This window comes from Talpa europaea (assembly GCF_964194135.1).
Source record: "Talpa europaea genome assembly, chromosome: 4".
Taxonomy (NCBI): domain Eukaryota; kingdom Metazoa; phylum Chordata; class Mammalia; order Eulipotyphla; family Talpidae; genus Talpa; species Talpa europaea.
Genome location: NC_140070.1, coordinates 81889013 through 81904802, shown reverse-complemented (window position 1 = coordinate 81904802; position 15790 = coordinate 81889013). Strand labels below are relative to the sequence as shown.

Sequence of the window (15790 nt, the reverse complement as noted above, 5' to 3'; positions counted from 1 at the left end):
TGATAGCCAAGAAAGTTCTGGGAATCTTTCAGATCTTTTCTTATTTCCCATCTTTTTCCTGCTCTCTCTCAGAACCATTGCTTGGTTGGAAGATGACAGAGGAAGGAAACATCTGGCATGTACTCACCAGCCTGGTTGGTGGTGATGCTGACTGCAGCAAACTGTCTCGGTGGCGAGCTCAGCTCTGACACCCCATTATTGGCATCAATCTCAAAGGTGTAGTTAGTGTGTGCCAGGAGGTCTGTCACTGTCACCGTGGTGTTGGTGAGTCCAAACTGTCGAGGGAGGAAGCGGACATTTGGGCTGCATGGCTCACACTGTCTGACATTCCACCCACACTTTTTACATATGATGTTGAAGGTAACATCTTTCCGGCCTCCTGTGTCCAGGGGCCAGCTCCAGTCCAGGATAACGGAGGTCTCGTTTATATTAGAGATAACATTTCTTGGTGCAGATGGAGGTCCTGCAAAGTAGTTCAACAAAGATTAATGAGCTTCACTTCTGTTTTCTACTACAAGGGAAATAGATAATTTATAATGGAACTGAAAGAGGTAAATAACCATCTTGTCTTTATTATCTACTTTTAATCTGTCCTTAGAGGATTCTTGAGATTACAGACACATGGACTCAAGAGCACTGTCTTCCCCAAGCGATGCCTGGGGGAATTTTGACTCAAGGTTGAAGATGCATTCACAAAGTCCAGCAAAGGAATTTACCACTAAATTCAATGCCCTTGTGAATAGTTATGAAAACTTCAGTATTAGTTTTATAAATTTTATTCCTTTTTCCCTGTGACCTATGACCAAAATATAACAAGAGGGAATAGAAATGTAAAAACACAAATCCCAGGCCTATAACCTCCCTAGCCTGTCAAATGTAATGCAGGATCTAAAGAAGATACAGAAAATTTTCTTTCTTTCTGAGGGTTCTGTTGCAGGAAGTGCTTTAAAAACAAACTCATTGTGTATGATAGATGTTGCATTTGTGGTGAGCCAAGCATGAAGAGTGAAGCAGAAAAAGCTTTCAATTTGCACATGGATAACAGAAGGCCATGGGCCAAATGCTTACAAAAAACACAAGAGCACAAGAGAAAAAAAAAACAAAAACAAACATGGAGGCATGGGTTGCAGCAGAACTACTCACGGGTACAAGCCATGGATGGAGGGTCTTTGTCTGCTCGGAAGTAATTATTCTCACACCTGCAGTTCACTGAACCATCTTCATGAGTAGAACTGTGAGGTGGGCACTTGGCACACTTCATATTACCATCCGAAGCTTTGTAGAAACCTGGTCGACAAGCTACAAACAAAATGGCTCTTTGAAAATTCTATCTGATAATTTTGAAAACACCTAAGACAATTTTCAGCAGGTGAGGGCATGCACTCATTATGAATTAAAATCCATTTTTCCTCTGAGAATTTACAGAAGCAAATGTGACTCAGGGTAGATTTTCTACATACACTTTTGAATTTGTACCAAATGTTAGGGCAAAAAAAGAAACCCACAAGATTTAGGTTATTTTGGCCTGAAAGTGTGATGAAATTTCCAGCTCGTGTTTTCACAGCTTTACTTGGCGTTGGAATATTTTTGGAGAAAATGAAGCAAAGCCATGTCATCATGTAGCCAGTGGCTTTCTAAACTCAATGCCGAAGTGCACTCTCGACTCTGCAGTGAGCACATCACATAAACTCGCTGGGTTCTCATTGGAGTCTGTGTGTTTAATTACATCCTCGCAAATCATAAGCAAAGGATGGGAGAAATCATGACTGTCTACACCTTATTATTGACTCATGCTCCTCATACGCTATGAAATATTTCTCTCTTGATATCATCATCCCTAACTTCAATAGCAAACACCTAAAAAAAAGATTTCAATAAATGTCTTTGTCTATACATGTAAGTAACAGAGAGGGAAGTACAACTTCTATTTAAACTGATAGACTTGTAAATTGCTACTAGATTAAAACTTTGTAAATAACTCTGTTATTTTCTTTTTGTTCATATATCTAAAAAAACCTTGTTTTTGTAAGGTCAAGAACTTGGTTATCAAACACTGATTTTAGTTGCCCATTTTTTAGCCACTATCTATTTTTGGCTTTTAAAGAAATATGCCCCCATTCTATTATTTTAATTGAATCTTATATAAAATTCAATATGTTGAAATATTTTATTTTATCCATTCTTCTAGGTACTTTGAGAAATCAAACTATAGAGAAAATCCTGACAAGAGGTCTCTTGACATTTCTCTGAGGAAGAAATCCGGGGTCAAAATTTTTAATTTCCTTTAGATCCGCTTTGGAAGTCAGTGATTTCTTAAATCTCTGAATTTTAATCTCAATGCTACATTGAGAATTTACGACTTAAAGCACTTACATTTAGAATAGGTCATATAGATTATCTTTATCATTGAATTCCAAAATGTTCTTATATCAACCTCATTGCAAACAGGTTATTTGCTTTCAAACAAAACCTATGTGGAAGATCTTAACTTTTATAATTATGAAATCCATTCTGAACATTAAAAAATCATATCCACAATAGCATATCTTGCTACTCAATGTTTCTTAGGAAATACACTGCCAAACAAATTAACTAAAAAAAAAGATAGTAATCCTTAATCTCTGCTTTCTAGTTCCTACTAAGAATGGCTCTCTCTGGCCACTTTGCATAAATCAAACAACTTTTGGTTTGCATAAATCAAACAACTCTTTGCACATTGAGAACCAGGCAAATAAATTGTAATGCCCTAAGCAAACATGGATTAAGATTATAAACTTTAGAACATTGTCCTTAAGTACTGGTTAGAAACTTCCACTCATATCTCGTATCATGTTGCCTCAGAGGGAAATGATATAAAGTATAAACAAACTATGCACTTAACTTCTGGTTTCAATTTAGCTCATCATTGAGTGCCTTAAAATTGCAAGAGGGCATTCCTGAGTTTTTAGAAGATTAAGTCCAGGACTCCAATGTACTTTGTTATTTTGTTTGCTTGTAAGTCTATCTGTGTGTTTTTATGTGAGGCTTTTATGGTTTTTACAATATTTAGCACAAAGATATTTGCTAACCAATCACTTTTTGTGACTTCTATGGGTGGCTATGTTATGCAATGCTTAAAAAAAAAGAAAAGGCAAAACAGTCATATAATCACTTCTTAGCTACTGCACTATCACACAGGATTTCTGATAGTACCTTGAAAGTAACTATAGTTAATAAACCTAGAAGTTAAGAATGTCACTCAGACTAGTAACTAGGTTTTATCTAATTTTAACTAAAAAATAACCTTGGAAATGATTATATAAGCAATAGGAAGACACATATACATAGTAAGTATTTGCCAAACATTGACTCTGATTAACCTTTTTGTTAGCCTTGAAGATATAAATGTCCTCATTTGACCATCCCATGAATCCTTTCAATGGGAAACGGGACACGAACATTTAACACAGACCACATGAGCAAGTACTCCAGTTTAATTGAGCAATTGGAGGAGATTCAACAGAAGGAATCCCATTTGAGAAAGATCATAAAAGGATAGTAGAAACCAACTTATGAGAAGCATAATTAAATATACAAAAAAAGATTAATGTGAAAAGACAAGTTTTAAGCAGAGGAATGTGGAGGGTGCTGATGGTTGCATGATGGATATTCAAACTCTGCTTCTTGTTACTAATGGAATTCTGATTTTGTTCACAGTTGCTCTCAAATATTTATTGTCTTATTCAGACTTCACTACAAATAGGGCTAGATGACCAACATTATGGTCAAATAGGTGGCCAAGATATGCAAACAGAAACCTGATGAACATCGTTGGGGTATCGCTTCTTTCCTAATAAGATGGTCCAAATGCAATGGAGCCACTCTATCTATATTAACCCAGCATTGACCAGGGCCATCATGCTACAAAAGAAAGTATTTTTATATGAGATAAAAGGGAATCCAGTTGAGATCTTCGAATAGAGTCATAGGTTAATTTAGGTAAAAAGATACTAAGAAACCACATTGGCCAGTCTGTGTTTTATGTGTGAGGACACTAAAGTCCAGAAAGTCAGGGGACTGTATAATAGGGGCAGATACCTGTACCTTTTGGCATCTGGTTACATAGTAGGTTTTAACCATCAATTTATAGATAGTCAGTCAACCATTATATATGGCATAAAATGGTGGAATCTAAAATAGTATCATATATTGTGTAGTTATCTTTACTCTTTTTAAAAAACTTTCTTATGTACAATCTCAATGGAATCTCACAATAGTGCTATTGAAATAATTAGGACAGGTACTAATTTACTCATTTTACAAAAAAGAACTTTTGAAGCACCAACAGGAAGAGTAGCATGCCCTGGATATCAAAGAAATTCGAGATTACATTCTGAAAGACAGGAAATTTCTCTGCTTTAAAGTTTGTATAAATGACTTACTGAAAGCAAATTGTTCTGTAAAACTATGAATTACTTTACTACTAATTCTATACTCAATGTGACACTGATGCATAATAATTAAATAATCTAAAAATTATTTAATTAAACAAATGCAAGTCTTCTGTCATCAATTCCTAGTAAGAAACCCATTTCAAAATTCTAATGTTCTGGGCCTCCCCTGGTGGCACAGCGGTTGAGCACTGGGCTGCGAAGCTGCCCGCAGCCTCTGCAGCACTGGTTCAAACCCTGGCCACCGGTGAGGGTCCCACATGGCGCGCAGAACTCTCCTGCCACGCCCGCTGCTCCCCTCAGTAGTGCATTTCGTCAGTCTGCCTGTTTCTATTCCTCGCTCTGGCTCTGGTGAATTCTCTCACCCTCCCACGCTTCTGACTGTACCCAAGTGCTTGTATAAATAAATAAATAAATCTTTTTTTTTTTTAATTCTAATGTTCTGTCTTTCTCTAGGATTTTCTCTCTTTTAAGATTTATTTATATATGCATACAAGAACTGGGGTACAGGCCAGTGGTGTGTTAGGGGGCAGTGAGAGGATTCACCAGAGGCAGAATGGGGAACAGAACAGGCAGACTGACTGAAATACACTGCTGAGGGGAGCAGAAGGCGAGGCAGGAGAGGTCTGCTGCACCCTATGGGTAGTTTCCTGGCCAGCTGGAAAGGAATTTGTGCTGCAGTGGCTGTGGATAGCTTCGTAGGTTGCATCTTAACTGTCTTAACCCCTCCGCCACTAGGGAGGCCCTTCTCTTTTTTTGATGTCAAGCATTTTTATGGGTCGATGAGCAAGTATTTTTTGCTGGAAAGACAGAGGGAACCTGCTTACTTTAAGAATAGGATGACCCACAATATGTGGGAAACATAAATAAATTTTCCCTTTCTTGCTGCAAGTAGCAATTAAACCCTACACCAAAATTGGTCACGATTTGAAAACAGGGTTGAAGAATTCATATTCAGTAATAAAATTATTATCCTAGTAGAAAACATTTTCTTTAAATATATATGGGAAAATATTTATATAGTATGCTTACTTTTATTCTTTTTATCTTTATTGCTGTAACATTGCCTTATAAATACTGTATATAAGAGGTCAGAGGTATAAGATCACACTTCTTCAGATGGATGTTACCACACCACACTCACCATCAAAGTTCCCACAGTTAAATTTTCCCCACCAACCAAATAATCTCCCTTCCTTGCAGTAAATCATCTTGCTCTTATTATATCTTCTTTATCCTTCAAAAATTCCTCATGGAAGAGTTTCAAACTTTACCTAAAATGGTCATTAAATGTGTCTTATTATCTTTTTTCATAGTAATAAAAATCAATGATTATAATTTGAAAGCACCTCCTTCCATTCTTTGAAGGTGAGATTAATGATAAAACTAGCTGAACATCCTTCTCATTTAAATATTATTTTAAAGACTGCAAGTTTCCTCATATAAAACAAATCCAGGTAAGAAGCAAAAGGCAGATATGTTAACATATTTCTTTCACAACTTATTGCAGAATAATAGAGAAAATAGAACAGACAAGAAGGGTAGACTATACTAATTCAGATGTAAAATTTTTAAGTTTTTTAAAATTTATTTATTATATTTTACATTATTGTTCATATTTAAACAATGTTTGCTTCCCTCCCCCTCAGGTGATGCCCCTATAGAATTTCGACCACCAATTCACCCATGCACCATCACCAGAGTCCCCTGTGCTCCTCCCTCTGATTCCTCTCCCTCCCCCTCCCCCTCCCCTGCAGGATGTCTCTGATCTGTTTGTTTTTGTTTTGTTTTGTTGTGTTTTATATTGTTATTATTTTTTTCCCTGATGTCTTATTTGGTTCCCCTATATTTATCAGATGGTTTCACTTATAGGAGGAATATAGAGGAACCAAATTTTTAAGTTTTTTTTTAAGATTTATTTATGCACACAAGAACTGGGGTACAGGAGAGAGGTGGGAGGGGTGAGAGGATTCACCAGAGACAGAGTGGGGAACAGAATAGGTGGATTGACTGAAATCCACTGCTGAGGGGTGCAGCGGGCTAGTCAGGAGAGGTCCGCTGTGCCATGTGGGTAGCTCCCTGGCTGGGGATCAAACTTATGCTGAAGTGACTGTGGATAGCTTCATAGGTTGCGTCTTAACCCCTTGCACCACCAGGGAGGCACAAATTTTAAAGTTTTAAAGTTAAAAAAAGAAAACCCTTCTGCCATAAAGTTGCCTTTGCCTGGGGCAGGCCACCTATGAGGGCAGTGCTCATTTAAGGTGGATATACGCAAAACCTGCTACCAAAGTGACAGAATTCTGACTTACAGTGATGCTCAGCTAACCCAATAATAGATGGCCATAGCAATCAAATTCTACTGCAATTATTCCTAGATTTCAACCCCAGGGTTGTAAAAGCATAGTGTGATTAAATAGCTTAAAATCATTTAAGTAGAGGCAAATTACCACCTTTTTTCTTTCTTTCTTTCCTTCTTTTCTACTTCTTCTTCTTTTTTTTTTTTTTTTTTTTTTTTGTGGTCCCAAAGATGTTTTCTCTCTTTATACAAAAATCTATATTACAGAGTGTAATACAGGCAGGAACTTTCATCTCTGGTTTTGTTTTGATAAGTCAAAGTAAGATGACCCAAGAATTGAGATTAATAGCCTTTAAAAATGGGAGGCAGTGCCCCCTAAGCCTACTGGATATCATCATAGATTTAGCAGGAATCAGACTTTTTTCAGGTGATGTTTGGATTTCATTTATTTACTTTCAACAAACATGTATTTATCACCAAAATGACCAGGGCACTTTATATATAAAGACTTACAGTGATATATGTCACAATCCTAGTTTTAAAAAGGAGCCCAATTCCATATGGCATTGTCATATTAGAAATAGATCTCCTGTCTTGAGAATGTGAGTGCTAAGGTACTTTTCAATCTGACATTTTTATGTTATCTTTGCTGAAAAATTCCCTGATTTCTCTCTCTCTCTCTTTTTTATCTCCAAGCTTCAAGGTGTTTTCAACATTTTATAGAAAGAGTACTGAACTGGGAAGGACAAATTGCAGGTTCTGATCTAGTCTTTTCTACTAAATAGGTTATAACTCAAAGTCACTGAACAGGTGTCTACAAATTTTAATGAAAAGGCTGACACTTTCTCTTCTGTAAATAAGCCTGGAGTTCAATTTTTAGTAATTGTTGTGTATCCCCATGTTTGAGCTTGCACAATCTACAGATGGAGTTTTTTGCTCATTCATTCTGTATGCCCAAAGTCTACCACATTTTTCTGCACCTAGAAGCTTTGAAATACATTATTTAAGTGAATGATTAAGTAGCAACCAGTTGTCTTGCACAGAATCATTTTCTTACCTCAGATTGGACACTTTCAAAGGTTAATGTTTTATACCAAAATTGTAGTTTCCAAAACTTTCAGAATAGAAAAAAAGAACAAGTTTCTTCATTTTTATCGCTGCTTTAAGGATTAAAATTAACCAGTAAGATTATAAAATCATATAGGGTAAAAACGCAAAGAAATAAGGTTCTCTCTTGACTCAAATATCTTTGAAAAATAAATGACAAATTCTCAAAAAGAGTTGATTTCTGCCCTTTTGCATGACTTTCTTGTATCAGAGTAGTATGCATTCAGAGGAATTGTTGATTTCATGACTGGAATGACTGAAAGCCTGACAACCAAATAATTCCTTATCATTATAATTTAATCTTAGCTAACAGCATAAGAAAACTACATTGCATTATTGCATATACTTTTCATTTTTATATATGCATTAATTAGAGTAGAATGTTTATAAGTTTGGGGATTATATGGTAGTGAGTTAATAGTAAAACATGCTGATATTACTCATGTGTTTAATTTTTTTTAAATCCAGGTGATATGATCTTTTTTTCTATTAAGGACAAAGAAAAGGAACACAGTGTTGGAAACAATTACCAGAGAATGCATTCCCCTTCTGTTAGTCTGCAGTGAATTTGAGTTTCTATTTGCCTTTTCTTCTAATCTAGCTTTTAATTTCTCTATTTGAAATTCTGAGTGAGGGAGGGTGAGCTTGCTCATTCATTCACTGACCCCTCAAATGGAGTGAAAATCCCCATGATGAACCACAATAGAACAAAAACAAGGAAATTCTTACCAAATGTTAATTTTCCATTGAGAGATACTAAAAATATTTAAAAAATAATAGAAGGAAGCCAAAATAATACCAATTGGTAGTGAATGCATTAGAAATATCTTGGGAACCCGGTGAGTCTGTATTTATGAAGAGGTAACAATAAAACAGGAACTAAATATTATGGGTCAACAGTGAGGCAGAATAACAAGCTGCTAGCTAGCTTGGAAAATAATGAAGAAAATGTATAAAATAGGGATTATTATGAGCACTACCTATACAGTGAATAATAATTGTAGAAAAGCTTCAAGATAGATTCTTGGCCTCATTCCAAAAACACATAGCACACTTTTCTTCCAAGTTGTAATTGATGGGTTTGAGCTACGCTTTTACAGAGAATGGGTAAAGTTACCATTGTGAAAGGGAAACAAATACACTTGGTAAACTGTGGTGGTTACTGTTGAAAGAAACTGGACAGCCTTTCAATTGCAAAGTGAATTTTGTCTCCAGTTGACTAATGTGGTTGACTTTTAAGAGAAAACATGGTCCTAATTAAGGGTTAAAAGGCTCATTTCAATTTGAATTAACTTTAAATTAAAAATAAAGCTGTTGGTAAATAGGGCCCTTTTAGTATTCAGACATAGCTCCATATACACAGGCTTATATTATCAATTCCCAGCTATAAACACAAACTAATGACCAGACCAGAACTGACTAAACAGATGATTTCCTGGCCTTGCAATTCCAGTCCTGACAAGGTCTATTTGCTGGTACAAGGTCAAAGCAACTGTTTATTACCAAAATGAGCTGTACTCCACAATCTTACAGGAACTCTATTCTTTGTGATTTGAATAGAGGTACAATGCTTTGAGGCAAGGCTGAGGCATTTCAATACACTGGAAGTGGCTATGTTCAGTCATTAAACCCTGCCTGCAATGTGCAGCATTTACAAAGTGATCAAGTGTTTCCTTCTTCTGTTCCTTCCACTGTTCAATAAAAAAGGCCTAAGGCAAAATGCCACCACACCATTACACAACGGAATCAATCACAATCTCGTATGACTCAAAGATAGCTTAGTAACAAGACTTTATTGTGTTTGTTTTGGTTCCATCACATTTAGCAAGACAGGTGCCAGTAACGCTGAAATATGTCCAGTGGACCTTCCCCACAAAGAGAATGCAAATAAGCCACTGGTCCAAAGATTGCTGTGTTTTCCCAACTTTTCATGTCTCCCATTCATTGAGAGCTATGTGTCTTATGAATGGCACAAGTTGAATTTTTTCTATTCTAAGTTACCAAAGCCCAGAAAATGAGACCTATTAATAAAATCGATATGATGGTATATAATGGACAGTATATAAGTACTTTATATATACTGTACAATATATACAATATATAAGTACAATATATAAGTACTAAAATGTGGAGGGAAAGAAAGACAGAGAGAATGATGGAGGGAGGGAAGGAAAGAGAAAATTATTTATATAGGATGTTATTATGGTGAATATATAATACATAGGGCCCAAATACACACTCAGAACACACTGAAATACAGACTGGAAAAACTTTTCAGAATAGTGCAGAAGTTTTCTTAAGACCAGAGTAACATTAGAATGTTTAAGAAAACTATCCTTAGGAATGGATTTTGGAGGAAGTAAATCACTTCTAAGCACTTGGGTTAGCATTTTCCAGATTTCATTGCAACTATAACTACAGCATAAAGAGGTCACAGATCCAATACTCACGATTATAAATTAATTTTAGGAGAAATGCCCTATAAATTTGTAGTCACCCAGATGAGACATTTGAAATTCAAATCATTAAAACCTTAGATACTGTTTCAAACAATCTATTGTATATTAATGCACACAAAGTAATTAAGTCAGTGTATGCTTGCTTATATAGACAACAATATGTGAACAAAGGTAGTTATATTGAAAAATTAGATATAATATGTCTCAAATTAGAAAGGTGGTTAATTTATGCCATGCTAACATATTTTCATAAATAAATGATGGTATTTTCTTACATTTATATGAAGGAGATAATGTCTCACATAGAAATATGCTTCTAATAACTTTATGGGCAAAATGCAGGACAAAATAATCCACATGTAATCTTGTTTTTATCGTTTATCTATTTTACTTATTAACATTATCACTTATCTAATCAAAAATTAAAGAGGAATGAGAAACAAAGAGATTCCTTATATATGCAGAACAATTTTCAAGCACTTCAATCAATGAACACATGTGTGTGTGTGCGCGTGTGTGCATGCAGATGTATGTGCAAATTTAAGCTTTTTTTTCCCATTTTTTTAAAGATTTATTTATTTATTTATACAAGCACTGGATACAATCAGAAGTGCAGGAGAGCGAGAGAATTGCCCAGAGCCAGAGCAGGGAACAGAACAGGCAGACTGACGAAATACACTGCTGAGGGGAGCAGTGGGCATGGCAGGAGAGATCTCTCGTGCCATGTGGGACCCTCGCTGGCTGCTGGGGATCAAACTGGTGCTGCAGAGGCTGTGGACAGCTTCGCAGCCCAATGTTCAACCGCTCAACCGCTGCGCCATGAGGGGAGGCCCAAATTTAAGCTTTTTATGTGTGGGTCATGTAAAAATCAAAACTAGAATGTGCAGTACATCTTAGGCTTAAATCTCTACATCTACATCACTCGCTCTCTTAGCCTATACACTCACATTCACACACAGTTTGAATTAACTTTTTATTTTATCAGATCTTGCATCTATTATTTTGGTCTAGGAGTTGCCTTTTACTTATTCTCCCTTCTTAAAATAATGCAACATGGGGGGAGATTATGGTTGACTGCAAATGTTGATCACCACACTAATGTGAATTTCATACTTTTGATCTACCTAATTATATTTCCACTATTTATATAGAAAATAGATTTTTTTAGGGCCTCCCTGGTGGTGCAGGCAGTTGAGTGCTGCAATGCGAAGCTGTCCGCAGCCTCTGCAGCACAGGTTCAATCCCCACCGGCCGGCAAGAATCCCGCATGGCGTAGAAGATCTCTCCTGTCTCTCCTGCTGCTCCCCTCAGCAGTGTATTTTGTCAGTCTGCCTGTTCTGTTCCCCGCTCTGTCTCTGGTGAATCCTCCCAAGCATCTGGCCTGTACCCGGTTCTTGTATAAGTAAATAAGTCTTTAAAAAAAAAGGAGAAAAAAATCAGATTTTTTAAATCTAATATGTAAATGAAAACCTAGAAAATGTAGAAAACTCAGAGGGAAAAAATTCTATGAACACTACAAGTCTGAAAAGTTTTTCCAGATTGTATCTTAGTTTATTGTTAATTATTTGCTCTCCAGGGCTTCCCTGGTGGCGCAGCCAGTTGAGCACAGCACTTTGAAACTCTCCACAGCCTCTGCAGTGTGGGTTAGATTCTTGCCGGACAGGGAGTTTCCCACATGGCCTGACAGACCTCTCCTCTCTCGCTCGCTACTCCCCTTAGCAGTGTATTTCAGTAGATCTGCCTTTTTTGCTCCCCACTCTGTCTCTGGTGAATCCTCTCACCCTCCCATGCCTCTGGCCTGTACCCCAGTTCTTGTATAAAAATAAATAAATCTTTTAAAAAAATGATTTGCTCTCCAAAAGAGAATAGAATCTTGAGGGCTGGTACATCATTGTATTTCACTAGCAATTCTTTAAATGGACTTTTCTCTTCTTCCTCTTCTTCTCCTTCTCCTTCTTTTCCTTCTCTCTCTCGCTTTTTTTTTTTTTTTGAAATTTAAAAGGGCACATTTATTAGGACAAAGAAAAAAAAGGGGGGAACCTGCAAAGTCACTGACAGGCAGTCTTAGAATGAGAACTACTAAATTGGCTTTTCTTTTAATGTAACTTTATTTTTAAATAATGTCAGGTCTATCCAGAGGAAATAGTTCTGCAACTTTCAAATTTATGCCTTAACACTTCTATCGTTTCAGCTTTTCACTCCATTTTTATTTTTTTTAAATCTATTAAAATGACTAGTTGATAAATTGTGTTTTAATATGGGCAGATTTAAAATAAACCTATAATGTGTCAGTTATAAATTGAATATTTGCAATATGATCACATAATATTACCATCTATAAAATGTTTACAATTTAAAAATATTCAATTTTTGATTAAGTAACCTTATGGCCACAAGCCATTTATAAGTCAACACAAAATTAGTGTAATTCTAAGGTCTATTTTTCATTTATTTCTGTGTTTATAGTAAATATTTGCTCCAAGTTAGAAAGAGGATTTTTACTTATTTATTTTGAAATTTATTCCCTAAGTCGATAAGAATGGATTTCCCAAGGAAGACATATCTGTGTGTGTATTCTAATTTGTATGTCAAAAACACAAAAAGATCTCTCTTTCTCCCCAATTCAGGTAGAAGAAACTTCATAAAGTCTCCCACCCTCTCCCCAATGAAGATGGTAACAAACTTTTCAAAGTATTCAGTAGAATCTTATGGGCAGGTACCAGAGCAATAAATAACAGTACTTAATGGCATTATGACTATAACAAGCAACATACATGAGCCCCTTAAAATGGCTGATTTCTAGGGCCTCCCTGGTGGCTCAAGAGGTTGAGCACAGCACTATTTGGCATTCCTCAGCCTCTGCAGCAAGAGTTCAATCCCCGACCAGGGAGCTACCCACATGGCACAGCAGACCTCTCCTATCTCGCCCGCTGCTCCCCTCAGCAGTATATTTGTCAGTCTGCCTGTTCTGTTCCCTCTTATGAATCCTTTCATTCCCCCCACCGCACACCTCTAGTCTGTACCCCAGTTCTTGTATGCATAAATAAATAAATCTTAAAAAAAGAATTGGAGAAAAATGAAAACTGTTATAGAAGAAATATTAAAATGCATTGCTTATAGCTGACAAAATATTTGTCTTTGATACAAATAACTGGAGCACATTAAAAGACTAGAACTTCAGGATTAGAAGTAAAAGGATATCTGCTATTTTTGTTCACTCATTTCACAAAACCAAAGATGGAAATTTTTGTTGCCACGCTTGAAAGTTCAGGGGAGCGGCTGGCATGGAAAAACAGGGAGAAAGGAGGGGGGGTTTGAAGGAGTTAAGGAAAAAGAAAGGAGAGGCTTTGTGTGTGTGTTAAAATAGCCACATTTAGCGTGTGCGTGTGCATGTGCATGTGCATGTGTGTGTGTTTCTCCAACTTAGAGCACTGGATATATTTCATAAGAGTTTCTTCAGGGAAGACATCTTTATATATCCCATCTACTCCATGGAGTTATTGTTCAGAATTTTACTATTTGACTTAGGGAATTAACTCAGGGTGATTGTCTTCTTACATTCTGCATATTTAAGAGTTTAGGTCTCTAACATGAGGGAAAAAAGTGTGAGAAGTTTGGAAGGGAATGGAACACTAGTCATATCTCATCCTCACAGCTTTTGGAAAACCTAGGCTGATTGCATTACTTGTTCGCATCATTTTCCCCAGATTGTGCTACATGAGAGGATACTTCTCATCAGAATATAATCTAATAAATGCCATTTACAGAAAACCTCCTCTATGTCTAGCACTTAATGTTTCACTTCTGTACTTACAATGCTCACGTGAGACAGGTATTTTTGTTTCTGAGGAGATGAGTGAGACAATGATATTAAATACATTGGCTGCACACCCAACTATTAAGTACTGTACCCAGAAATCAAATCTAAGTCTGAGGGTTTCTCAGAGATATGTATTTATGAGTTTTTTCATTATTTTGTCTTCATCCTTATAAAATTAATATTGATAATGAATGTAAGATATATAACGGATCCAGCAACCTAAAATTAATATAACAAATTTATACAGTGTGACAATAAAGCTATTAGACAGATCTTATAGGGCACACCAGATAATTGATTACCTCATTTTCTTATGGTAACTGTTGATAGTAATTTTCTTCCACAGTGTCATAAGCCTATGTCTAACCAGGTGAATGACGGTGATGGAAGGAAATTCTAGTCATTAGGAACAAACACTTAGCTGTGTCGGGCTGCTAGAAAGACTTTTATGAGTTTAATTCTTTGCAGGGGAATCTGCTTATTTACCCTAGAGTGGATTTTCTACTTTCTTTATGTTATCAGCTGAAACAAAGAACTTCATTGTAGAGAGGAAAAAACATGCCATAGTTTGCAATAAAAAAACTGAAAGAGTTAAAGCAATTCCATTTTATTGCTTTAGTCTGTTAGACATTAAAGAACTCTCTGGTAGTCTAGGGAAATAAAATATTCAACGTTATTATATATTGATAGGTAAATTTTCACTAAAACATAGGATTGTATTTGGAGTTCTTCAAGTGTCTGCTGAGGAGAAAATACTCAGGACATAAGCAAGCACTAAGAAAACTAACACCTTTCCCAAGATTTTGAGGTAGAGTCGATGTATTTTAGAAAAGATACGTGGAGAAACTTTCAGCTCTGTCCCCAATCTCTGCTGATGATTCCGGTTATACATTTAACACAAATAAGTAGAACAGAATTGAAAAATCAATGAATATTTTTATTAATTAAATGGGACATATTAAAGTTAAAAGGTCTTCAAATTAACTACAACTGGATTAAAGTTTTCTTTCTCAGGAAATCTTGGTTCCACAGTATTTTTGTTTGATGATATATACTAGAAAGCTATTTCTGAAAAGGAGGATGAGTTTTTGTGACTAGCTGAACCCATGTTCAATAATATCTGAAATCCATATTCATAGCTCAGTACCCATTTCTGATTGGCTTCCCATTCCACTCTCTGTGTGCTTGCAGCCAGCGAAATGCCAACTACCTGAAATTCACCTGTCCAAACTATGTGATCTACTTCTATGTGCTCTTCTCCGCTGATATATTTTACAAAGCAATATAGTTACTGGGTTTACATCTGAACTAAACACTGAGGGGACAATCATGTTTTCATAAAACACATGCATAACAAATGGTAATCTTAAAATTCTTAAACGTTTGGCCCCTCTTATTGTTGTGTGACAGTTAAAACAATGAATACCACTTTGACACCTTTTTCTTTCTGCCTTTATTCCTCAGCACCCATTACTATGCTTGCCTTTGAAAAATCTCCTCTGTCTGTCCATTGCAATGTCTCATTATAATAATATCTTGTCAAATCTAGGTTCAATCATTCTTAGACATCTTAGTAGACCAAATATTCTTTAAACAAAATATGAATAAATAAACTAAGCATTTTAAAATAAAATAAATTTGAAAAATATTTGATTAGGTGCTACAGACAGAAATATAT

The 15790-nt window shown here is 36.0% G+C and overlaps 1 protein-coding gene across 2 annotated transcripts in view; it reads right to left on the bottom strand.

Annotated features, from left to right (window-relative positions):
• EPHA3 (EPH receptor A3) overlaps positions 1 to 15790 on the bottom strand; it is a gene marked incomplete at both ends in the record, with an annotated part of 304318 nt that overhangs the window by 111120 nt on the left and 177408 nt on the right. For both annotated transcript variants that reach the window (XM_084231585.1, XM_084231586.1), the window contains 2 exons: positions 128 to 463; positions 1144 to 1299. In XM_084231585.1, the coding sequence (XP_084087711.1) occupies positions 128 to 463; positions 1144 to 1299 (492 nt within the window). The remainder of the gene's footprint in view (positions 1 to 127; positions 464 to 1143; positions 1300 to 15790) is intronic.